At 52.5% G+C, this 25,423-nt stretch overlaps 1 protein-coding gene across 10 annotated transcripts in view; it reads left to right on the top strand.

The window, feature by feature from the left end:
• Positions 1 to 5,767: 5,767 nt before the first annotated feature.
• HDAC5 (histone deacetylase 5) overlaps positions 5,768 to 25,423 on the top strand; it is a 35,375-nt gene continuing 15,719 nt past the window's right edge. For 2 of the 10 annotated variants that reach the window (XM_039846638.1, XM_039846645.1), the window contains exon 1: positions 18,085 to 18,601. In XM_039846638.1, coding sequence (XP_039702572.1) covers positions 18,451 to 18,601 — 151 coding nt within the window. In that variant the 5' untranslated portion in view covers positions 18,085 to 18,450. Of the gene's footprint in view, positions 5,924 to 6,107; positions 6,351 to 11,323; positions 11,535 to 18,084; positions 18,602 to 25,423 lie in introns of those variants that run through there. The other 8 variants (XM_039846639.1, XM_039846637.1, XM_039846641.1 and 5 more) reach the window with 7 other exon arrangements.

Raw genomic sequence — 25,423 nt, 5'->3', positions numbered from 1 at the left:
GTAAGATATTGTGTACCATGTGATATCTTTTTCTTAAGAAAATATGATCATGGAAAAAAGATTACAAAAGTATTTATGCAATTATTAACAATTGTTCTCATTGGATTATGATTTAGGAGTGATTTTATTTTCTTCTTCGTACTTCTCTGATCCCTGCCACCACCAGAATTTCTACATTAAGAGTTTGTAACTTTTACAGCAGAAAAAATAATTTATTAAATATTTTAAAAAGTCATTTGTGGGGTTGGTAATGAGAATTAGCTGTAAATGGACATTTTAGTGGGGTAATAAAATGTTTTAAAATTAGATTATGTGATGGTTGTACAACTTGATAAACTTAATAAAAAATGTTGAATCGTACACTCAAAATGGGTAAATTTTATACTATGAAAATTATAATTAAAGTTGTTTAAAAACTCTTAACTAAAGTCATTTGTTGAGCCATCTGCCATTAGGGTCAGTCTTTCAATCTGACCTCGAGGTCCAGGGGTAGAGATGCCAGACAAAATACAGACATCTACTTAAATGTGAATTTCAGATAAGGAATAATTTTTTAATATAAGCATAAAAATAAATAAAATGTAAAAGTCACAAACTCTTAATATAAGTACTCTACAAAATTATTCCTTGTTTATCCGAAATTCAAATTTAACTGGGCATCCTGTATTTTTATTTGCTAATTATGGCAACCCTAGTCTGGAGTTCTTGCTCCTGTAGGATCCCAGGGTCAGGGAAACAGATTTGGGGATGGACATCTGAGCTTGTACCCTACACTCCCAAGGCAAGTCTGTGGAGCCTGGGAGAGTGGGATGGGGAGCTCAGGAGCTAGAAAAAGCAATATGAGAGAGAGTGGGGGCAGTGATCATTTCCGTGCACTTTTGCTGGGAGTGGAAGTGGCCAATAGCATTTCAGCTAGTCCAGAATCAGGGAGTAGTAACACTAAGCCTAATGGTGAGGGTGGGGCTTACCTTTTGCCATCCCCATGCTAACCCTTCACACAAGTATTCCATGTCTGTCCCAACCACACATTTTTATAGGTGTTGAAACAGATTTTAAGAGATTAAGCAAATTTCCAAGTTCACAGCTGGTAAGTGGCTGAGTCTCAGTCCAAGTCAAGGTCTTTACCCTGACATTGGTATGGAATCTGGTAGTTAAACTGAGCAGGCTCTGAGTTCCCATAACCTGGGGTGATATCCTTGCTTCTTTACTTGCTAGATTCCTGGCTTTTGGCGAGTTCCTTAATTCTCCTGAACCTCAGGTCTTTCATCTTAAAAGTAAGAATAATAATAATCACAACACACATCTTGTGGGGTTGGGAGGATGAAATGAAATGATGCAGGTAAAATCTGTTTTCTGCTTCTCTGTCTACTGGGAAGGTTATGTCCTCATGTATGTGCCAGAGATCCTATGACTTAAGGATGATGGAATGTACCTTCCAGACATGTGAATTAAGAACTTCCTGTCTGGGTGTCCTGAGTCCTCAAGGAGTTCCCAGGAGAAAGAGGACATGGCTATCTCTGCTTATTTTGGGGAAACCTCTCACCTGTGGGGACCTATCTGGCACTATATCCAGAGAGTTCTGGGTTCTGCTCTGGCCCTGCCACTTACTGGTTGCTTAACCTTCCTGGGCCTCTGTCTCCTTATCTATAAGATGGAGTACATAATATCTACCTAATAGAGTTGTGAGGACGATACTATATGTGACAGGGCCTTGCAAAATGAAGTTGCTCAATAAATGTTTACAAAGAAAGGGAACGAAATGTATGTCAAATGAAGACTACTTGCTGGAGAAAAGACAATTGGGCCAGTTTTTCTGTGGTGCTAGTCCATGCCTTTCCATATACCATGTCAGTGCACTGTGTCTTATTCTCTATTGTTTCATGACCTCAGGATCAAAAGGGCTTTCCAGAATCATACAGTCTATCCTTCCAATCACAGAGGGGAAACTGAGGCTCAGAGAAGACAAATGATTTGTCTGAGCTTCTTTATGCAGAGCTGGCTTGTGTCTCCCAGGCTCCTTCCTTCCCTATTGCTCAGCTTGCTTCTTGGAGCTCTGTTATTTCCACAGGATCATAAACTTCCAGAGGGCAGGCACATTTGCACCCTCTGTCTCTTCCCTGACATGCATGCTCTGCTTTGAGAAGACACTCTGGAGGAACCATGAGAAGACATGTGGGACATAACTGGCCACAGCTGTCCTTGCACTGTGGTGTTCACATGGCCTTGACTCCTCAGCAGGGAGGCAGGAACCCTGTCCAGTCCAGGAAGTCCTGGGCCTCAGTTCCAGGTCCCAGCAGGGAGGTCGGGGAAAGGATAGGCTTCCTTTTCAGCCATCCCCCTGGACCTCCTGCTCTTCTTGCTGCTAAAGGGGTAAAAACGCTCCATGTCAACTACTCCTTGTCCCTTGGTGGAGCTTAGCTGATAAGCCTGGCCCTAGGGTCCCACCTCTGTCTCAGGCTTTCTGGTCACCTGCTGTCCTTTAGCGGGAAGCTGGCTGCTATAAGAGGCTCTTGGTTGATGTGGAGCTGCAGACCAGGGGACTGGTAGCCTTTCCCTGTGCCACTCTCTCTCTCTCTCTCTCTCTCTCTCTCTCTCCCCCTTTTCTCCAGCTCTGGATAGATAGATAGATAGATAGATAGATAGATAGATAGATAGACAGACAGACAGATAATAGGTAGATAAATTTTATTTTATTTTATTTTGGGGGGCACCATGACAAATGGTGGTAGCTTCACCCAGAACAGTCTTCATTTTTAAACAAATTTACAGCTTGTTCTAAGAGCCACAATGCTGGCTTTCCCTAGGCTTGGCCATTGTTGAGACAGTGGCCTGCTCCCAGTCTCTAGGCCAGGAAGGCAGGAGCTAGGAGGCCTGGGAAGGGATGGAAAGTGTCAAGGGCCCGGTGAGGCTTTTAAGCGAAGAATGACCGAGGCCCTCACCTCCAGTCAGGCCCTCCTTGTTTTGTTTTTTGATTTTTTTTTTTTTTATTTTGAGCTACAAGTCTAGAATTGTTAGCTCGCAGAACTAGAAAAACCCTCAGAAGTCATCCATCCAATCATACTGTTTTATATATGAGGAAAATGAAGTCTAGAGGGGTGACGGCTTGCCCAGGTACCTCTCTGTTGTTCTTCCCCCAAACATCTCAAATAGTCAAGTGTGGCTTTGGAACTAGTTTCCTTTAAGCATCTCAAACAGTCAAGCATGTTGGCTTGGAACCAGTTTTCTTTAGCCCTAAGCCCAGAGGAGAAGGGGGAAAGGGAAAAGCGGGGAGAGGGAAGGGAGAGGAAACAGTTTGTCTACCCTTCCTTCTCAACTTCGCCTTGCGGGATCGTCCAAAACTGTCTCCAGATGGAAAGACAGAAATCCAATCTAACCCTCTCATCCTGTAGGTAAAGAAACAAAGGCCCAGAGAGAGGAAGGGACTTGTCCAGGGTCACACAGGGAGGCCTAGCCAAACTCAGGTATCCTGGGGGTAATTTTCATTATATTCTACATAACTCAGTCCTCAGTTACATGCCTTTGCTTTGTGCCCTGGGCACATGAATTGTTTTCCCTGAAATAAACTGTTTTCTGGCTTTTGAGCATGGCGTATAATGCCTAAGGGTAGGACTGAATCTTAAAGCATCTTGAAGTAATGAAGGTCCAGCCTAGACTTTGAAGGTCAGAACTATGCTGAATGCTATCACATCTGCCATCAAATCCAATTTGGAATAAACAGTGTCAGAACTAAAAGGGACTTCAGAGAACAGAAGTCCGAGTCTTGTTTCCCAGATGAGCATACCAGGGACCAAAGGGGAAATGACTCATCCAACAGCACATTGGGATGGAGCTGATCCTAGGACCCAAGTTTTCTCACCTCCTGTCCTGTCCTCTAATTTTTTTACAGTCCCCACAGTACCGAGTATTGTGCTGGCTTCATTACTTTTCAATATGCTCAATAAATTCTTGCTGAATGTAATAGGAACAAGGTGCCTTATGTGCAAGTTGCCCTTGGTAATTATAAAACCTTTAAAGAATGCATATTTCCTTTGATATATCTAGTAAATGCTTATTACTTGGGTTTATCAGCTCATTTCTTCCTTGTTCTATATTATTTTCTGCCCGAGGCTGTATTTAGGCAGAACTGGACTGTTTCCACCCCAGGCACTCTTTGGAGGTCAGCAAGGCCACCTGAGTATTGCTCCGCGGGAGACCAGAACTGTGCTAGACCACTCTAGCCAGAGCCTGCCAGAGCCTCTGCAATCTTGTCCATGGATCTGAGGATTTCCACCCCAGGAGAAATTCTGGGTGAGAGTTTGGAGGTGCATGAGGACACACAGGAACTGGGTGCCCTGTCTATTCCCCAGGCAATGCTAACTTTAGAGGGCATAGACCCTGGGTGAGTGAGAGGGGTGTGGAGAAGTTGGGTGCTAGCAAAACTGAAAAGGTTTTAAGCCCTCTCTTGATTAGACTTGTGTTCTAAAAAAGGTCATTCTGGTTTTGAGAGAAGACTGGGATGGAGGTAGGGAGTGGACTAATTGGAGAGGCAACTATAGTATCTCAGGTGAGGTGTGAATTGGCTTAGAGCAAGGCATGGGGCTGGAGATGTTTCAGAGGGAACTGATTCATGAGATATTTTGTAGGAAGAACTTTTATCATTTATTCCAGAAACATTTATGTATGTCATTTACTTTTTCTGAATAGATAAGTAATATATGATAGTTGGAAAACTTCAAACATACAGGAAAAAGTAAAGAAGAAAACAAAAGTAAATATTTTAGTATATATTCTTCTAGACTTTTTTTTTATACATACATACATGCTCTGACATGTGGATCTAGTTTGTTGTTGCTTGCCATAATGGAGCAATTCTTTAGTACTTGTTTGATTTCTGCTCTTCAAGAAAACAATATATCATAAGCATTTTTTCAGGTCAGTATAGACGTATATCATTTTTAATGTCCAGATGGCATTTCACTGAGTAGATATGCCCTAGTTTATTTGCCAATCCCCTACTGATGGATATTGTTTTTCCCAACTTTGCACATCATTATAAACAATCTCTTTTCCTTCTATACTCATTGTTGAACACATAAATGTTCATTTCCTTAAAATAAGGTTTTGTTAGTAGAATTACTGGATTATTGACAAACTGTCTAGGTTTCATCATAGTGTGTCCTAAGGGGAGTTGTAGAGGAGGACAGCACCAAAGTCAGGGACCGGAAGTCTTCATTTTGAAAGCCTTGGACTGTTACGACCATACTCTGGCTTTTCTCAGTCTTTTCTTTACCTAGCGTGGATGCAGTATGTGCAGTTCGAGCTCGAGACCTGTTTCAGCCAACCACCTCCATCCAGGCTGACAGCTTGGCTGGGGCCTCCGCGGCCCTCCCAGCCCTAAGAATCCGTCCCCCAGTTCCCCTCCCCCACCACGGGAGGGCGTGTTAGGGAGAAGCTTAGGCAGGCAACGATTGCACCATACACGGTTTGAAAAGGAAGTCGAGGTAGCGCGGAGAGGAAAATCGAGAGTCCCAAAGGCTGACCCCCAGAGGCCAAACCAGGCTGCCTGCAGCGTTCCTTCTAGCATTATTCCCTGGGTTCCGATCCCTTGCCTTCTACCCACTCCCCAGCCCAGCCCGTTGCAGAGTACCGGCCCTTTAAGAAGTTGTCACGGTGGCGCTTCTGGCCCCGCCCCTCAGGGAGGGCCGAGAAGGAGGGGCGGGGTTGGTGGTGGCTGAAGCGGAGGGGAGGGTCTGGGTCTATTTTTAGCTCCGGGTTGGGTCACGTGACAGGAGTGACGTCTCCGAATGTTGTTGTTGGTGGCGGCGGCGAGCAGAGCCCGAGGAGCCGCCGCAAAGATGGAGGAGCCGTCGAGGAGGCGCTGCCGCTGTTGCCGCCGCCGCTGCCTCCGCCACCGCCCGCGAAGCCGGAGCTCGAGCCGCAGGGGGTGAGCGCGCCGCACCAACCCCGACCCCACATCCCCTGGGCCCCCGGGACGCGAGGCGGCGCACCCTGCTTCTGCCGTCTCTGGCCGCGGGCGCCCCGCGCGCGCGCCGCGCTCCGCGCCCCCCTTCCTTTCGCCCAGCTCCTGGTGGGGCCAGCGCCCCCCGGAAGCATCGCCAGCGCGGGAGCCGGGCCTCGGGGTTACTGCGCGCACCCTTCCCGCCCCTCCCATACAGGGGCTCCTTCCTGCAGGTAAGGGAGTGGCCCGTCTTCCCGCAACCCGCACCTCCAAATGGCCTGGACACCGGCAGGGACTGTCTGATTTGCCCCCTCCCGGGTGGCGCATGTTGCGTTGCAGAGCGCTTTGAGCCCTGCCCTCGGATTCTGTGCAGACCCCTCCTCGCTGGACACCCCTTTCTCGGTACTCTGAGGTGAGGGGCGCTACCCACCCAACAGCACTTCTACACAGACCTAAGAACGCATTCTTGATTTTGTGTCCTTGACTTCCGTGTATAAAGAGGGGACCTGCGGGCCCACCTTGGTTCTCTCTCCCATTATTCTCACCCCCTCCCCCTTGAGGCATTACTGCGTTTGTTTCCACCCTCTTCTGTCTGACACCCTGGAGCCAGAGAGAGAGCGAGCTAGGAGATGCAAGCTCCCCGCTTCTTGTTTGGGGCGGATGCCCCCCATTTTTCATCCTGGATCTGTATCTCACGGAGGCGAGGACACTGCTTGTGTCTTTTAACTTGGGGGAGGCTGCTTCCCTACCCCACCCTTCTCGGGCCCTGAGGAAGATGAGAACTGGCTGGGTGATAAGTAATTAATTTGGAAGTCTGGTTGGTGGGGAGAGAAGAGGGAAAGGTGGGGGTGCCCCGTTCGGGGGAGGAGGTGACCACCTGATACCCCTACTGTTGGCCTTCTGGGATGAGGTGTGTTCCTAAAGAGGAAAGGTAGCAGCTGCAGTTGCTTTTGTGGGGACTGCTCAAGAGACCCACCACTCTGACTGCGATCACTGTTTTTCTGGGGCCTGGAATTAGCTTTGGTGACTGCGGGTGGTGATGGTGATGATTGGATTCAGGGTCCAGCTGGGAGGGGAGGATGGAGCCAGATCATAGAAACAAAAGGAAGCAGGGGATGGGAGATCTAGGAGTCTTGGCGGGAGGGACTCCTGACCAGACTACCTTGCAGGACTGGAGCTGGAGCTGGGTCTTGCTCTGGGCCTCATCAGTTCAGAGGAGGTAGGCAGGGTGGGTTCTCAATCTGAGCTCCAGGCACTAGGGACCCTGAGTTTAAGCTGGCTGTTGAGATGCTGTGCTGGACTGGGCTGGGAATGATGGGTGAGCCATGTTGGGGGCTGCCTACTTCTTCATTCTGGTCTTCCCTCCTTCCTCTCCCTTCTAAACAGAACTTGGGGAGGTCTTGGTTTGCTTTCTCCTCTTAAATCTTCTGTTTGCTATGTCTTTCCTCGGACTTAGATCTGGGGTATGTCTTGACAAGGCAGGCAGGGGTCTCTGGGTTAAGCGGGGTGGACCCCCATTATCTCTACTCTGTCCTGGAAATGTATGCTTTCCAGGGGCCAGAGAGACAGGTACCAGGTGCAAGTTACTTGGGGGCCAGGATGGAGGACATATTAGCTCTGTGCCAGCCTTCCCTTCCTCCCCAACATATCCTCTGTGGCTGGATTCCGTAATTTGGAGGGAGTCGGGGCAGCAGTATCACATGAAGAGACAAAGGTTTGTTTTTCCTTCCCTAGGGGTGGCATTTTAGCCTGGGGATGGGGGAGGTAGTTTGTGTTTCTACATAAGGGGAGGGGACCAGCTAGGAGCTGGGGGAGGTACAGTCGGTGCCGAAGTACCAGCTGCTCTTTAATAATTAATTCTTCCTACTCACATCCCTTTGAGGAGGGATGTCTGGAACACGGCATCAGGCTCAGCCAGCCTGCTAGAGGACTGCACTCCTGTTGGTGGTGTGGTGGGGGAGAGACTGCAAGGGGGGGGCGGTTCTTGGCATTTTTGGAGCACTGTCGTTTGCTCATGAATGAAAACCTGATGCAGCCCGTGAGGGGGCCTATTGTAGCCTGTAGCTGACTTTGGCTAATTAAACTTTCTCTGCCTTTCTTCTCTCCCATCCCACCGCACCCCAGCCTTGGCCCCAGCCCTTTCTTGAATGGGGACCCTGTCTGGTGGTGCTGGGGAGGGGGTATCATTCTGCCTGAGGTTTTAGGGCAAACAGACCCTGTCTTCTGCCCTCTGCCTCCGCCTCCTCCTTCCCTCCCCTCTAACCCCTCCCCCCCTTTTTCTAGAAATAGCAGCCTCCTCCATCTGGCTTGTGCAGATGCCTAGAGCTGCGTCTGAGCAGACAAACAGAAATGGGCCGATTGCAAAAATGAATTTGTCAGCCTGGTACCTTTTTTTCTCCCCTGGTTGCCCTCCCTCTTCTCTTAGTTTGGGGCCTGGACATCCAAGTCAGCTACCCTCATGGCTCTGATAATTCTGGCCTTCTGGTGGCCCCGCTTGGTTGAAGGCACAAGGCAATGGAAACTCATGGAGGCTGGGGAAAGTGGTCTCCCATGGCCACAGTCAGCAGGGGTCAAGATGAGTGGTCCTTTGTGCCTCGAGATGGGATGTCTCTGTTTGTAGCTTTTTGATGAAATCTTGGCGACAGATCTCAGATTGTGGCAATCTCAGGTTCACAGGATTTGGTTCAGACAGCTCACCTGGCTGACTGTGACCTGGGGAGGGGACCCTGGTCACAGTGCTTAGGACTTGGGCCTGTCTCTAGTAGGGCCAGGGCTACTGTGTTGGGTGAAGGCTTCCAGGTGGTGCTGGAGTCCAGGTTCCAGAGAGACCCTTGGAGAGACACCTGACTCCCCAGGAATTCCGAAGGAACTGTTCGAGATCCCTGTAGTTTAGCACTGTAACTTGTGGCCTTTGAGGCATTACATTACTCCATATCTCCCTCACTTGTCTGCCCTTCTCCTCCCACCCTCTGCCAGAGTTTTAATTGCTCATGAATGGGGTGGAGGGTGTCCTCTTAAGTTTTTGCCCTACCTCCTGTGACTTAGCCATGAGCTTGTGGGGTGCAATGCTTCCCTCTTTCTTGCCCTGCCAACCTGGCTGGAGGTGGGAGGTGGGTTTGGATCCTGGTGAGGGAAAGGGATCTGACTGAGAGAGAGTTGATGGGGATGGGGTAGAGTCAGGGCCCTGGGGTCTGCTTCCTTATGATGTCAAGGAACCCTGGCGGCGGCTCACTGGTTTGCCATCCAAGTGTTCGGACATTCAGGACCCACACAGCTCTTGGTCCCCAACTGCCGACCAAGACACTCATATAACAGCAGTTAGTAGTGCATTTCTCTGGCAGAGGAGGAACCAAATAGCTCGGATTTTAACCATCAAACTGCCCTTTTCTCCCTTCATGCTGCTCCCTAGACAAGAATCTATATCCTGATCAGGCAGTGAACACTGTTTCCCAGGGAGGCCCCTGTTCACTGGGGAGGCTTGCAGGGGGAGTTGGCAGATGTTCTCTGCTGTTTGAGAGGGCCCAGGGGTCCTGCTGCATCCTGCAGGGTGGGGAGGAGTCCCAAGTCCGCTGGAGTTCTGGGAGCCCTTCCCTTCCTCTTCTTCCTAGGGGGTGTGAATGATGGGGGCCCAGGTCTGATCTTGACTTAATTTTTGCACCATTGAGGCTCTGCCCCTTCTGAGTGCCCTGCTGTGGAGATGCCTTTTACTAGGGAGATGGGCTGGGCCACTGGGCTGCTGGGAATCGTGGGAATTTCTGAAGCTGTGTTCCCCAACCCACGGAAAAGGGTGTGAGCGGGACTGGGCGCCAACTTCGGGTGGGCACGGGCTGAGTTGCCTGCCCACGCGTGCCCTGCCAGGGCACTAACAGCCCCACCTGCTGCATACCTGAGCTTGGCCTCAGCCCTATATAACCTCTTTTGTCCTTGACCCACAGCTGTGCCTGTGCCCGTCATTGGGAGCCCCTTCACTCTGCCTCTTCCCACCTCCCCAATCTGAGTGCATCTTTCTCCAGCTACAGAGTCCAAACCCTGTGGGTGAGAGCAAGGGGCAAATAGGCCTAGGGAGACTTGAGGTCTTCCGTGTGTGTGTGTGTGTGTGTGTGTGTGTGCGTGTGTGTGTGTGCGCGCGCACGTTCTTGTATCCCTGCCATGGCTGACTCCTAGGCTACTTGGCTCCATGTGGACCCCACCCCTGGGAATCCTTGATGAGAATGCAAGGCTTACTGCGACTTTATCCTGCCAGGAGGTGGGGCTGTCTAGGGGGCAGTTGCTTGCTGGTTCCTGGCTGGGGAAGCAGAGTTAGGGCTTAAACATCTAGTTCCTCCCAGCTTCTTCTGATAGCTTCCTGGTATCTTGCTTTCACTGGGTATTAGAGGGCTTGCCTTCATTTGGAAGAAAATGAATGAGATCATGTCTGGGGTGGATTGTGGGCTGTTTAGGGATGGGCTCAGGTGGGTGCGTGCGTAGCGTCTGAGGCTTGTGGACTAGCTCAGGCTGTAGGAGCGGGGACAGGTTGACAAACTCATGGTCCTTTAATACTAGAACATCTTCCATGTCCCCTGCTGGACCTTTTGGTGCCTTTGTACAAAATGGAAAAAAGTGTCCTTTTTTCTGGGTAGACTCAGTCTGGGGGACCCATAACTTGGCAGGCAGAGCACAGGTTGGATTTTAGACCCTGCACGGAGCACAACTGGTACAACACACACAAAGCCTTGGGCTTGGGCCCTGGACCCCAGTCCGTAGGGGGTACTGCATGTGGGGTGAATGTCTTTGCCTGTCCCAATTCCTGAGAACAGCATGGGTTATGGGTAGAAGGGGAGTGATTACCTTCTTTCCCTGACTTGTTGTTAAATAGGGGAGACTCAGACAGAAGTACATCACATTTCAGAGTTGGGCAGCACAAGGAGCAGAGAATAGGGAGGAGATGACACTCACTTGAGAGTCTTAGCTCAGGTTGCTGGGGCTGGGATACCAGTTTCTCCCTTAACTTTGGCTGGGGACTCTAGGTCCGCCCTGCATCTCCCCACTGCCATGGACAGAGTTCAAAAGCCTCCCTGCGCTTTCTCCTTTGTGCACGCCAAGTCTGGCATTGGGCACCCTTGAGAGTCTATAATGTCTCTTCACCTGGCAGTGGCACTGTTGCTTGAAAAGGAGTTTTTTCAGGTATGACTCCTGAAGCCATTTCCCTTCCCTTGAGTGCTGGCAGCTTTACTAGTTAGAGAGAGGAGAAACCAGGGTTTGGTTCAGTTCTGCTGATTCCCTCTGTGTCCATGGGCAGGTGTCACTCCTGCTCTTCCCCAGGTATAAACTGACAAGCTCAGAGGTCTCCTTCAACTCTCAGATTCCTGAGTTGGGGGCCTCTAACCCTGCTCCATTTCTCCCCAGGGATGCCGTTTTGAGTGCCTGACTGCCTCGCCCCGAAGGATGGCCTCGGATGGGCATTAGAGGCACAGCGGCCCCGGGCTCCTGTCCCGTCCGTCTGTCTGTTATCGTCTGTCTCTCTTGACATCACCGCAGCTCCACCCCCTCCCGTCCCAGCCCCCAGCGCCAGCTTCCTGTGGGCCCAGAGCCGGCATGAACTCTCCTACCGAGTCGGGTAAGAGCTGGGAGGCCGGAGAAGGGCACCCTGGGTGGCTTTGGCTGCAGTGGATTGTGCGGGTTTCCATCCCAGGCCACCTGAATTTCAGAGTCTGAGCTGTAGGGGAACCAGGAGTGGAGAAGCATTGCGAGTAAAGGACAGAAGTGAACCTGAAGTTATTGATCATGGGGTACACCTGGGAATTGATGGGTCGACAGTCTGGCCTGGCCCTGGGAGGGTGTGGGTCCAACTCTGTCCCCATGCCTGCCCTCTCAACTCGTGGGCCTTCAGTTCCAGCTCTGCCCTGCCCTGTTCATTCACCAAGACATTCAGGCCTGGGATGGGGGTGTGGATCCCTGAGTATGGATGGTTCAAGGATGCTGTTGGAAGAAGTCCCTTACAATAGCTGGATGCGTAGCTTCCTTTTTATGGTGATGGCTCTCTCCCTGGTGGAGTATTTCTCTGTGTTCCATACACTTCTCTTAGTGGAAGTTTTCAGGGCCTTTGGCCTTGGCCTGTGTTGGGGTGTGCGGTATTGGGGTAGGCGTGCAGCAACATGTAGGTAGAGTCTTGGCTCTCTCTTTTAAGTTAGGCGTACTACCCATTCTCTTCTTATTCCCTGGACATCATGGATTCCTAATTTGGGGTCTTTGACTCTGAGATTTCCTATTCTTCTCTGCTCCTAGGAGCCTGCCTTGTGTTGCCAGAAATAGTCTCTGGGTGGGACTCCAGGCAACTTTGTGTGTGGGTGGGTCTGGGTGTATGCCCATGAGGATGTGTCCAAGTGGCTTGAGCTGGACCCTCAGGACTTTCACAGAAGGGTCATGGGTCAGTGTGGTCAGAGTAATAACTGCCTTCTCTCCTTGGCTGTCTCCTTCTGCACAGTATTAAAGGGTCAGAGTCCATCTTGCTCAACTTTAAACCCCCCCACATCTTTTCCTGTAGGGGCAGAGGGATATTTTTCCTTCTTTTAGAGATAGAGAAACTAGGGCCTAGAGACGAAACCCATTTGTAGGAGGGATAGAAGCAGTATCAGGGAGGAGCCCAGGCCCCCATCCCGTCTCCTTCTCCCTCATCAGTTTGCTAGACTTGATGCTTTCTGTTACAGGGCCTCGGTGCTGGCAATACGTGGGAGAGGCCCTGACCAGGGTCCTGGAGGGTCCAGCAGATTCGGAAGCTGGAAGCTGGTGGGATTGTTTGGCTTTGTGCCATTCACAATGGTCAAGGCTGCGCCCCCTCCCCTTTCTCTTTCCAGAATGACATTCCTAAGGCATAGGCTTCAGGCAGAGTAGAGTACCAGCTGGAGCAGGCTGGGCTCCTGAGACTCACTGAGTCAGCTCTGCCTGAGGAGCCCCCTCCTGCAGGGGTTGTGTTTTGCTCTCAGATCCTCCCACCTCTGCCTTTGCCTTCATTCAGCCTGTAGGGGCTATGCCAGGTGTTAGACATGGAGAGGTCTGTGTGACTCTGGTGCTGGAGGGTGGGCTGTCACGCTCCTGCTTTCTGCTTCCTCTTCTGAGACTGGGCTGGTGAAGGGAGAGGAGAGGCCTGGTGGGTTCTCATCAGTCCCTTGTCTGTCTCAGCTGGACACTGCCCCAGCAGGGTTGGTTACACCTGGCAGTAGTGCCAACTGCTCCTTTCCTCTGAGCTGCTATGCTGACCTGTCCAGTGCCACACGGGGCCTGGGGTCTGACCTGGGACCTGGGGTCTAACCCAGGGCCAAGGGAACAGAAGCTGCCCAGAGACATTTGTTGATGGCTTGGGAAGGACATCGGGGGTTTATTCTTTTAAGTAAAAAGCTAAAATAACCTCAGATATTTTAGGCAACCTGGGTTGCCTTTTCAGATGCTGATGGTCCCAGTTCCCCTTGTAGCTACTTCTGCCAGTGTTGGCAGGAGTGTGGTAGTAACTGAAGGCGTCCACCAGCAAAGGAGGCAGGCAGCCTGGGAGCCTGCTGAGCTGGGCCAGGGGGGCCTCCTGAGTGGGGCCTGTAGAGTTGACTGCACCTCCTGGCCGGCTTTCCAACTCCCCCCAGTAGGGGGAGATGCTCTCTTCTCATGTTTGGGAAGGGAGGAGAGAAGAAGGGGGCCAGAGACTGGAGACCTCATTTTAGGATGGTGGAGAGGCCTCAGAACTGGGGTCATTGCTTGGGGGCACCCCCTTGAGGTCCTTCCCACTGAGTTTTCCTGGGGCTCTAGGACTGGCTCTCCCACTTGTGGAGTTAGAGCTGCTTAGGGAAACAGCCGCCTCCACATAGCTCATCCTCTTTGAGGGGCCCAGCATCTGCTATTCCAAGAGCTTAGAGTGGCAGCTGGGCTGGGGCTACAGGTACCTGGCTCCAGGCAGAAGCCTGGATGCTATGTGCCTTTGGACTCCGTGGAAGTAAAGTAAAAACACGAATTGTAGCTGGAGCACGCAGGTATCCACTTCCCCTGTGGACATCCCACAGCAATACCCAGGAAAGAGCATGAGGGCACGGGGCTGGAGAGAGAGATGGGAACAATGAGAATGGTTAGTCCCCAGGGACTGGGTGCCCTGGCCCCTGAGCACCTCCTACTGACTCTAGAATGCCCGAAGACTCACTCCTCTTTCCTTAGGGCACAGAATAGTGCTGTTCCTGGGTTCCTCTCAATTTCACTCAGCACAGGAGCTTTCCAGTTTGACAAGTTCTTGCTGAATATCCCCACATGCAAGACCCTGAACTTGCTCTGCGGGGAAACAGAAGGAAAATAGAAGGTGGTCCTCAACAAACAAGTTAATAAGAAAGCGTGTTTTGGGTGAAGGGTGGCAGGCAGAGACTCAGAGCAATTTACTTCTGGGGTTCACCCTTCCTCCCTGGGAAGTGGGAACCGATCAGCTGACCTCTATGCTGGGCTGAAGGCCAGCATTTGAGCTGATGTGACTCTTTTGCGTCTTGGGTTCAGGCAGAAGCCAGTGATGGGGCTTCCCTGAGGAGGCCAATCCCCTTGTGTCTCGATTTCCAGGCAAAAGGGGGCTTGAGGAGTTAGGCTTTCTTTATTTTTCTGGAACTGATCACTTCTCTTCCCCTCAGTGGGATTGAAGGACTGGCAGATTCTGTCCCCTGCCTGGGCCTTGCCCGACCAGTTTGGAAGAGCTACCCTGGGACCTGGGACTTAGGCCTGCTCTGGTCAGTGCCCTGTCCACTGTGCCATTATCCAGAGGACAAGAGGGAGGCCTGCTGTTCGAGCCAGTCTAGATGGCGACAAGGCCCCAGGAGGAGGCATCCAGGTTCTTTATCCCCAGCGTGGGAGGGAGACAAGCTTCATGACAATACCTGCCTACCCAGCACCTCCCAGCACACTCTACACTTTCTCTCCTTCCCATTCCCAGGAGGGAGGGAGGGCAGCTGCCCCCTCCTTTCTGGGTGACCAGAGAAACTGGGGCATGGGTGTGGGTTGGAGCCAGGAACCTCGGCGTCCTGCCTCCCAGCCTTGGGCTCAGACTCTACCTCTGAGCCCCTGGGAAAGGCGGGCAGCCAGCCCTGAGGAGGAGAAAGTGGGTCAGTGCCAGCATGGGGTGGGGGTCTGGGAAATGGACTCCTGTTGTCCCTTCTCCACTTAGGTGCCACCTGGCGCACCTCTGTGCTCACCGTAGATTAGAGTCTGCTCCACCTCCTTTTCCCTGCTCCATCCTTATAGAGGCTTAGGATGAGATGGTGGGAAGAGGCAGGGTCAACCCCGAGGAGATGCTGAGGTTGCCAAAGTAGGTGTTCACATTTTTCCTGGATTTGGTTTCAAACGAGAGGGGTTAGCCAGCACCTAGCATAGGACCTGGCACGTGGCAGCTCCCAGGTGATATTGATGGGCTCCAGCATGACTGAGTTCAAAGGACAGGAGAGAACTGAAGGGCAGGCAGGCCTGATGTCTCTGGGGCCCCAGGGAAAGTGGCACCCTACACTCTGTTTACAGTGCTCCTGGGCTAGCCCATAACTTCCGTACTGTGCACAAAGCAAATCTTGCTTTCTTCCTTTAGTCAGGCCCCAGTCTAGCCTTTTGGGCCCAGAAAATGGGAGCCTGAGAAGCCCAAGGAGCCAGCATTGGATTCCCCTCCTCTAGATAATAGGGGGTTAGGAGGCCTGAGCCCAGCCTTCAAGGGATGGAACGAGGTTATTGTGGTTTGGAGGGGATGGTGCTGGCTTTGAATGAAGCTCATGTACCCCATGTTTGATGGGTGCTCTGTAAGGTTTGTGGGATGACATAAGGGAGCACGGGATGGGCGGGGATGGAGAAGAGATATGAACTATGAGGAGAAAGGCTGTAAAGCATGAAGGACTGAGGTTGGACATTAGGAAGATCTTGTTTCATCAGTTGAATGTCAGCAGTTAAAAAAGACACTTGCTCCCACTCCAGACTCTTCTCTTTTTCCTCTAGAGGGTTCTGGGACCTGCATTGAGGATTGTCTGGCTGTGTCTGACACTTTGCTTCCCACTTCATGCTGTTACTGGAAGTTGTAACAGTGCTGGGAACTGCCCCAAGCCCCTGGCTCTGGCCACTTATGGGTGCCCAGTCTTCTGGGTGCTCCTAGCTTTTCTAATCAGAGAGTTCTCTTTCCTTGGGCTTCTGGACCCTGTTTTGAGTAATTCTAACTAACGACTTCCTCTCCTCCAAAACAGGGTTCCCCTGCCATACTCTCCTGTGCCTGGGGCAGGCAGAGAGAGCCAGAACAGGGCTAGCCAGCCCTTCTGGTTGCTCCCAGCTGGGGCGGGTGGAGTCCTGGGCTGGGAGGGGCTGCTGCCCCGCTTTCTGGGCTCCCTTGAGTCTGCCGTCCATCACCCCACTGAGGAGACCTTGGTCTTCCCTTCCCTTCCTCTTGAGAGAGCCTGGTTGGCCAGAATGAGGTTGGGGCGGGGTGGTGAAGGAGGTCCGCAGACTTACCCTGAAGTGTCTACCAACTCCAGGCCACTGGATAGATACTGGTCCATCATTTTTCTAGAGTCTGCTCTGGCCGAGAAGCTGAGGCTCCAAATCTTTGTTTAGGTCCTATTCCCTCCTTCCCCAAAATATACATCTTGCTAGCCAGTCTACGGCCTGGGGAAGCCCACCTCTGCCACCTCCCCTATCTAATGTGCTCTCTCGCTTGAGGGCAGGAGGCACCTTTGTTGTCCCTGGCTGGCATAATAAGCCAACTGGGAAGATGGGCTTCAGGAGCCACAGCCACTATGTCCTTGGTTGGCCAGCTCCTCCCGGGCTCCTGACAAGAGGGTGAGGTCATCCAGTCCAGGGAGAGGACAGGTGTCCCTGGCTCCATGCCTGGAGTTGGGGGCAAGAAGGGGCCAAGAGGGGGCTCCAAAATAGCAACTGTGACATCAGAGAGGGGAGGGGGACACAGACTCAGGAATAACCAGACTATTAAAAGGCTTCAGTGAGGTCAGGGGGCCAAGCGGAATCTCTGTACCAGTGGGAGGGCTCAACCTGAAGAGAAGGGACGGGCCAACAGTGGGCAGGGTAGGTGGGTATCACCAGCCCTCATGGGGTACCAGCTCTAGGTCCCAGCTGGGCCCCAGGAGCAGGGGCTGCTCTGCCAGGCTTATAGCTGCTGGGGAAGGGCTGGATACTGGCAGCCTCTTGACTCTACCTGGAGAGACTCCAACTTCAAGTGTGTTCTTACCTGAGTACCGGGGGTCATCGTACCCGTTAATGGAAACCCTGGGGCAACTTCATGTACTGCCTTGTGCAGCAGGCAGTGGGCTGTGGTGATTAGAGCTCAGACAGCCCAGCCCTACCATTTAAACAGCTGTATAACCTAGGGGGAGTGACTTCATCTCTCTGTGCCTTGGTTTCCCTATCTGCTCCTCTCTCCTGAGGTCACCGTGCAGAATAAATGAGGTGATGTTTGTGTTGTCGTTAGCATTGCACCTGGCACATGGCCAGAGAAGAGCTACCTGTGCTCAGAGAATAGGCAGGTGCTCTCTGATCCCCTTCCCTGGACAGGGGCAAGGTCTATCCAGGAAGAGTCTCCTGCCCCCTGGAGGGAAGCTGAGCAGTCTCTGGAGGCAACACCCCACTGGGAGGGAGCTACCATTTAGCTTCCGCTCCAGGGGTCTCCCTGTTGGTTGAGGGGGTGGTGAGGCACCTCCCAGATCTGAGGAAGAGCAGAGGTTAGATAAACTCCCATCCAGCTGTTAGAAAGACTCCAAGGAAGATGCAAGATTAGGCCAGGTGGCCTGTCTGCCGCCCTCTCACAGACTCTTCCGGTTCCTTTACTTGGCTCTGGATGGCGAGAGGGAAGTTAGAGGTGAAATCTGGTTTTTGGTCTCCAACCCCTCGCCTGCCATGAGCAGCACCAGAGCTGCTCCCAGACGCATGGGTACTCTGGCCGTGCCCTTTCCCAGCCCAGCTTCTGGCCACTGGGCTCTGTGGCCTTGGCCCGGAGCGCAGGCCCTCCCCGGTTCCCATCCCCCTGCCTGGCGCTTCCTCCTGGGGTGGAACGCGCCTCCCCCCATGGGGCCTCCGCCAGGCCCGGCTCCTGGCAGCGGGCCGGCTGCTCCCTGAGCATGCTCCACCTATTTATAGACAAGGCCCTCCCCCAACTGCTATTTCAGTCTTCTGCCAGCTGCCGGCGGCTCATTCGGGAAGGAGGAGCAGGGAGCCGGGCCCATAGCTGTCACCCAAGGCTGGGAGGGAACACAGAGAGCCTGCTGAGCTCCCCTTCCTGTCCCCCGAGTGCTCAGCTATACCTCCAGCTCCTGGGAGCTAGAGACAGGCTGGGGGTCAGATGCCCCTTTAGGGGAGAGCTGGTTCTATAGCTCCTGGGCTTCCTGGCTCCTGCTGCTGCCAGGAGTGCCCAGGCCGGATGAGGCACCTCCCCACAGCGTGGATCCCAGAGCAGTGGCCTGAGGGAGCCCCTGAGCAGTGAGGGCCCTGCCCGCCCACCTTCCCTTTGGCCAACTCCCGCCTCGGGCGGCCCCCTCCCTGGCATGCTGCTGGTGCCCAAGGCTCAGGGGCTCGTGGAGATGCTGCAGACCATCTATGAGACAGAATCCTGTTTCTCAGCAGATGGGATGTCAGGCCGGGAACCATCCTTGGAAATCCTGCCTCGGACCCCTCTACACGGCATCCCTGTGGCAGGTAAGTGCCTCGGTGTCCCTGCTTGCCCTCTGCCATTGGGCAGCCTTGTTCCTAGGACTGAGCATCTGGGGCTCAGATGAGGCCCTACTTCGATCTTTCTGAGGGGCTTTGTGTTGAGAATATGAGCAGTCAGGGGAGCCATGCTCACTGAGGTGGGTTTTCCTGCCTTTCCTCTGCTGTGTCTCTTCGAGTCCATTAGGCCCCCGGCAGGATCTGCATCAGCTGCTGGGGGCTGTGGATTGCTGGAAGATCCTGGCCTAGTTGGCACCTAGATGGTCAGAGGGAAAGAAGTATGTTAGTGACCTGCCTCCAGGCTACCCGCCCCTAGGTCTGGGCAGGGGAAGAAGCCGTTGCCAAGTACCCATAAGAATAAAGGCTGCCACAGCTCCTCTGGCTGGGTTCTCATGGGCAGAGGGTTCCGTGCAGTGATTTCTGCAAGTTCCCAGTCAGGAGTCCCCTGAGAATCAGACACCTGGGTAGAAGGCTTATGCAATTGTGGTAGAATTCGGCAGAGGCTGGCAGCTGGGATGTTGGGAGCCTTTGCTGCCTTAGCCCTTAGCTCCCCCATACCTCTCCAAACCTGGTCAAGGCCTTGGTCTATTCCTATTTCATGAGGGCAAAGAAGTGTCTTCGTATGGACTTGAGGACCCCCTAGCCTTGCCACCTTCTCAGCAGGGACTTTTGTGGCTCTGGTCTAGGGGTGGGGTCCTCCAGAGCTGGGCCACTCCCTCCCAGGAACCTGTTGGCAGCATCAGGCCTTTCTGGCACAGCCTCCCCACCAGGCCGGCACCACAAGATGCTTCCTCGAGGGAGAGGCCTGCTGGATCCATGCCCGCTTGGCCCCTCCTGGCAGTAGCTTGGGTGTGGGTGTCTGTGTGTATGTATGAGGAGTCTTTGCCTCTGGATACGTGGGTGTGGGTCTCAAACTTTGAACTGGTAGATGGGAGCTATGATTTGGCTTTAAACCATCCAGAGTTAAGGTTGCAGCTGGACTGGGATGTGTCGGGATGAATGTTTTGGGAAGATCTAGAAAACTCTTGGAACAAGGCCTGCCATCTTCCTGGGCAGGGATGCCCATGTAGTCTCCTACGGTAGGAGCATAACCCTGGGGACCAGCCCCACGGAGTCCCTGCACAGTCCTCTTGGATTGGATGTAAATATCTAGGGCTAGTCTAGCCCTGGTCTAGTTGAGTCTGCAGCTCTAGCTAAAGACTCTGCTCATCCCTAGCCCCAAGCCTCTAGGAGTCAGGGTAGTCTCTTGGAAAGCAGAGGACTCACTGTGCAGAGCATCTGCTTGGGGGCAGCTCTATCCTATTGAGCAGATGCTATATCAGTCCACCCATCCTGCCCTGTCCCACTGTCCCTTGCCTCCCAGCAGCAGCTGGCAGTTGTCCTGAAGTTTCCTCCTCAGCTTGTTCTCTCACCTTCTTTCAAGTTAGACCCCATAATCCTTGCAGGCTGGAACCCCACTATCCCCATCCCCCATCCCTGTCTCCAGATCTTTGTCCCCCTCCTGTCCCTGTGCAACATACACACACTGCCTAGCCTCCTGAGCGGTGGCGTGGTCCATGCTGGCAGGAGGGAGGCGTGAGTCACCTCAGCGGCTCGGGAAGAGGGCTAAGAATGTTCCCCCCTGCGCAGCTCTGATGCTGTGTCTGTGACGCGGCTGGGGACAGATATAGGCCTGGAGCTTGGCTGCCTTGTTTGTTTTTTTTTTTTTTTTTTGGACTCTGAATGTAAATAGATGTTTCAACAGAAACACTTTAACCTTTGGGTTAAAAAATCCAATCGGGATAAACACGGCCATGAGGCTCAGGCAGCCTATTCTGCTGCCCCCCCCCCCACCCCACCCTGATCGGTCTCCAGACAGGATGCTAAAGCTTGTGGCTAAAGAAGCAGGTGTCCAGAGACGCTTCTTGGGTGGTATGTATCACCAGGCCTCTGCAGCGTGAGGGGTTGGGAAACGGGCTTGCCAGGGTAGACTCTGCCTACTCTAGCAGCAAATGTTTGGAAACCCATTTTAGGGGCATCTTTTGCTCTCCGAGCTGTTTTGTTCCCTGCCATTTCCCAGCATTAGCATAGTGCCTGGCAGGCACATGGATGAATGAATGATGCTGTAGGGGTTGGCATCCAGGGATGATGGCAGGATTCCTGAGCTCTATTCTGGGGCCTGGCCCTCTTGGTGAATAGATATGGTGGGTTGCCCCAGTGGATGAGCTAGAGTCTTGGCAGGTGAGCTCATGAGAGATGCAGGGCACTCTCTGCTGTTCCTGCTTGAGGAGGGGGACAGATCACAGCCTCCACTAGTGCTATTGTAGGTCTTCCTTGATGGCTCCCCCACAACAGCCCAGCACAGAGTGGGCACTACCTTGTCCAGGCCCGGTCCTGGCTTGGGGAGCCCAGGAGCTTGAACTCCGATATGGGATTCCCCAGGATGCAGTGCTGGAAGAGCTCCTGCTTTCTTTCTGTGGACCTCAGATTCCCCTCCGGACTGGGCAGAGCTGATGCTTGGGCAACATGCAGGATATTATGCGTAGGCATGGAGGGAGGGTGTAAATCCTGCTTGTTCCAGGAAGGGATGCTGTGGATGCTGGGAAGTGTTATGGGGTTTGGGTTTGGTATTGGAGTTTCCCCTGGATATTCTTATGCACGTTCTTCAGACCATTCCAAGCTTGGCTGGGTGTGTGGGTGTGTAGGTTTAGGGTGTGGGGAGGGTAGGAAGAGTGAGACTTTGGTGGGAAGAGAACTAATATTATAGTGTAATAAATAACAAGATATCAGGTGCTTTCCTTACCTTATCTTCTAGGAAGGTATTGATAGCCATGTTTTATAATTGATAAGGATCAGAGAGGTTAAGGAACTTGCCCAAGGTCACAGAGTAAATGAGAGCTGGGATTTGAACTCATCTCTGTGTAGGGCCACTGCCGACCCACACAAGAGCTCCTTTGTGCAAATTTTTAAAAGATGGCCCTTCTTCTGGGTGGGTACATCCTCATTACAGAGTGCGTGGCTTAGCAATTGGAGTGTGGGCTAGATTTCAGTCCCCAACTTGCCCCTTCAGTCAGGTAGGTGCCTTTGTGCAGTAACAGCCTGTACAACTTTATGTGGTAGTCCTGACTTTGTGCCTCTGAAGTTTATGCTCCTAGAGAATAGAGACCAGGCTGGCTTTGGGGAGGCTCCTGAGGTTTCTTAGAGGAGACTGTTTCCTATAAATACTGGGGACCACTTGGTCAGCTGTTTCCCTTCCTACAGAGATTTTGGCCTAACAGCAGAAGGGGCCTCAGGAAGAGTACACCCCATCCCATTCAGACAGCCTCCCCTGCCCCCATCCCCTCCTACCTCATCCCCTCTTTTTGTTTTTGAGACCCTCAGCTGTCCCTTCCCTGCTGCACAGCTGCCAGACAGGAAATCAGATTAACTGTGTCCACACACAGCTGTAACAGCTGTCAGCTTGGTGGCAGAAATGACTGCAGCCAGCCTGGGGACACTGTGAGAAAGTAGTTCTCAAAGTTTCAGTTGCATCAGAATTACCAAGGGAATATATTAAAATGCAGGTTCCCAAGCCTTGCCCCTAAACCCCAGATTCAGATTCTGTAGGGCAGCCCAGGAACCAGCATTTTAACTCATCTCAGGTGATTGTGATGGGAGTGGACTCAGACCATGCTTTGAGTAAGGGCTCTTCAAATAGGGGTCATGTGGACAGGGATAATTGGGCCTAACAGCTTGCCAGTGGGTGTCACCAGCATCCCTGGAAGGCCTCAGTGGGCTTTGGGACTCTTGGGAGAAGAGCCTAGTACAGAGGGAGGGAGCCTATCACCCCAGTCAGAGTCAAATCCAGCTCCTCGCATCTTGGCATTCTGGAGAGGGAGGATGTCTTGAGACACTGGGGAAGCAGTTGGCTAAACCCCAGCTGGAGTGGAGGATTATGGCAGGCAGCCAGGTGGGCAGGTGGGCAGGCTATCCTGCTGGATGTTCAGGGTTAGGTTGTGCCCTGGGGCCCCTGTTGTCTACCCCAGGTGTGGAGCAAATAGTCCCAGCAACAGCTGCAGATTTTGAATAGTTAGTGTGCCTTTCAGTTGCCTCTAGCTTGATGCCCAAGTATTTCCTGGATGGCTGGGCTGGGAGAAGTGTCTATTCCCCCATGTAGCAGCCCAAGATCATTGACAAACTCCATCTTCACCAATGAGAGATGCTTTGTGCCTTCCACATGGGCTATGCACTCCCGAGGCTTAAGGTCCTTCAGAGGCACAGTCTGCCTGAAAGTTTCTTTCTGTCCACTTGGCCCCTTCTCTCCTGTGCTCCTCAGTTCTGGTGTTTTAGGGACCCCGACATCCCTGGATCCTTAATACAGAGTTTGGATCTTCACTCCATCTCTCATTAAATTCAAGAGTAGCCCTCAAGGTTTCTCTTGTTTTTCAGTGGGAGGCAGAGAGAGAGCCAGAAGAGCTGGTGTTAAGCCGTGGCTCCTGTGCCTCCTTTCCGGGTTACGTTGTACAGTCCCTTCCTTCTCTGGTCTCACTGCCCTCCTCTGTCAGCTGGGGCAGTTGAGTTGCTGATATGTGGGCCCTTCCTGTGCTGACATTCTGAGTCTCCGAAGTCAGTTTCATGTTGTTTCTGCCTTGCGAGAAGAGGGCCCCAGGAAGAGGTGGAATAGTGCTGGGGAGAGAAGTGTCACCTGCCCCGATAAGGTTAGATACCCAGGAAGACGTTCTGACTGCTTGGAGCTGGGGTCCTGAGAGCAGAGACCAAAACTCATGCTCATCTGTGCTGTGTCAAAAGTAAAGCTTTTGAGGGTCAGCAGGGATTCCATCACTGTGGGCTGAGCTGCAGAGGACAGAGTGGTCTTTCTTGGAGGTCACAAGGCAGGAGAGACAGCCTGGAAGAGTCTGTCCTGGGAGGAAGCTGTTCCTAGAGATTTCTTCTGCCACACTGAGATCCAGCTGCTGGCCACTCCCGCTTGTGCTGTGTGGGACCCACAGGAAGGGCTTTGTTCGGGGCAGGACCACAGAGTGATCTTGGGACAGTCTGAGATGAGAGAGCTAAGGCCTCACTCTAGCAGAGATCTGAGCTGGCTTCCTTAGCATTCAGGAGGTCTGTGAACTTAGCGCTACGTAATTCAAATTTCATGCACTTTAGAAACATTCTGAGAAGTGGTCCATAGGCTTTACTAGACTGCCAAAGTGGTCCAGGACACAAAAAATGTCAGGAGCCATTAATAATAGCCCTGACTAGCACCTCCTGAGATCTTCTCGGGTTTTGTGCCACGCTGCTCTGCATGTGTTATCTCTTCTGAGCCTGACAGCTCTGGGAGGTAGGTGCTGTTCTTACTCCCATTTCACAGATGCCTGCACGGAGCACGGGGAGGTGCTCAGTGCCTTGCCCTAGGAAGTGGCAGAGCCTGACTTGAACCCTGATGTTCTCTTACTCTAGAGCGCTTGCTCTTAACCATTACGTGATGTGTGTTCACTTGCATTACATGAGGAGTTGTGAAAATTGCTAGGTGAGAGTCATCCCCAGCTTGCACATGTGGAAATACCGTCTGAATTGTGGTAAAACCTGTTGAGCCTAAATTGGCCTCACTAATCACGTAAGAGCACAAAAATAGATCATGGGAAACTGTCCTTGGTGGGGAGGGGTCATCAGCGTCATGGGGAGGAGTATAAAATACTGTTCCCTGCCTCCTTCCAAAATCCCTCAAAGCCAGAAAAGGGACAAGAGCCTTTTCCATTTTCTATAGGGACGGAACGAGGTCATTAGACATTTAAGGAAGCTGCTGACTCCCCAGCCTGGCAAGGGAGCTCCTGAGGTCATCGGTGCTGGTGGAAGGTGCTGCCCTTCAGGGTGGGCTGCTGGCCTGTTGCTCTCCAGGGGGGCTGGATATCCAGGTCTGGTGCATGCTGAGCACCTGGGATGCCCACATTGGAGCCAGGCTGCACAGGCTACTATTTGGAGGCAGCCTGACTGAGCTGGGAGTCAGAACACCTGGGTTCAAGTCCTTGCTACTTAGCTGGCGGGATCTTCTGAGCAGGAGCCTAAGAGACTTGCTTTCCTGGTCTGTGTAATGAGGGGGCTGAAACATGATCTCAAAGGCCCCTTTCACTCTCTTTCCTCTTTTGTTAGGGTGGCTGCTCAGATCCAGGGCTTATCTACACAGGCCTCATTTTTGACCTGTGTAGCCATTCCTAACAGCTTTATGCACCCCTTCCTCATACTGTGCATACTCTCTGTCCCCGCTTCCTCCCCAGCCTTCTGTGGCCGGTGGCTCCTGGGAGGAGGGTGTTTTTAGAGCCAAGCTTTAAGCTTTTTAGGTCTGCCAGGCAGTTCTACACACTGTGCTGCAATTCCACCCCCCTCCACTCGCCGCCGCCGCCGCCGCAGGGTTTCTCTAAGGGGAATAAAGTAAAAGTACCATTTCCTTGCTGCCAGGGTCTGGGTCACAGGGATTCTGGAGTTGGTGACTTCTCCAAGAAAGGGCTTGGAGTGGGAGCATGGCTTGCAGCGTGTTCAGAGCAGGAAGGCTTGGCCTTGTTCTTGGGCAGCTAGATCTGTTTTTTATTTTGAACCCTTATTCCTTCTGAGCCAGAGCCCACCTGGTATGTGTGGGGTCACTGTGATGGCTAGTACTCAGCCCTGCCCACGCAGCTACCTGGTCTGGGCTTCTCCATGGGGGCAGTATTGGTCAGACCTGTAGAAGGCTAGAGGACAGGATAGTACTGCTGCTTGTTTCTAAGGCTACCACACCCAAGAGTAAGGGTCAGAGTCCCCAGGAAGGAGCAATGTCTGGAGCAGGGTAGACAATGCCTCTGTCTTCCCCCTGCAGGA

The sequence above is a fragment of the Pteropus medius genome, unplaced genomic scaffold, assembly GCF_902729225.1.
Source record: "Pteropus medius unplaced genomic scaffold, Ma_sr-lr_union100, whole genome shotgun sequence".
Taxonomy (NCBI): Eukaryota; Metazoa; Chordata; class Mammalia; order Chiroptera; family Pteropodidae; genus Pteropus; species Pteropus medius.
This window is presented reverse-complemented; position numbering and strand designations above follow the sequence as displayed.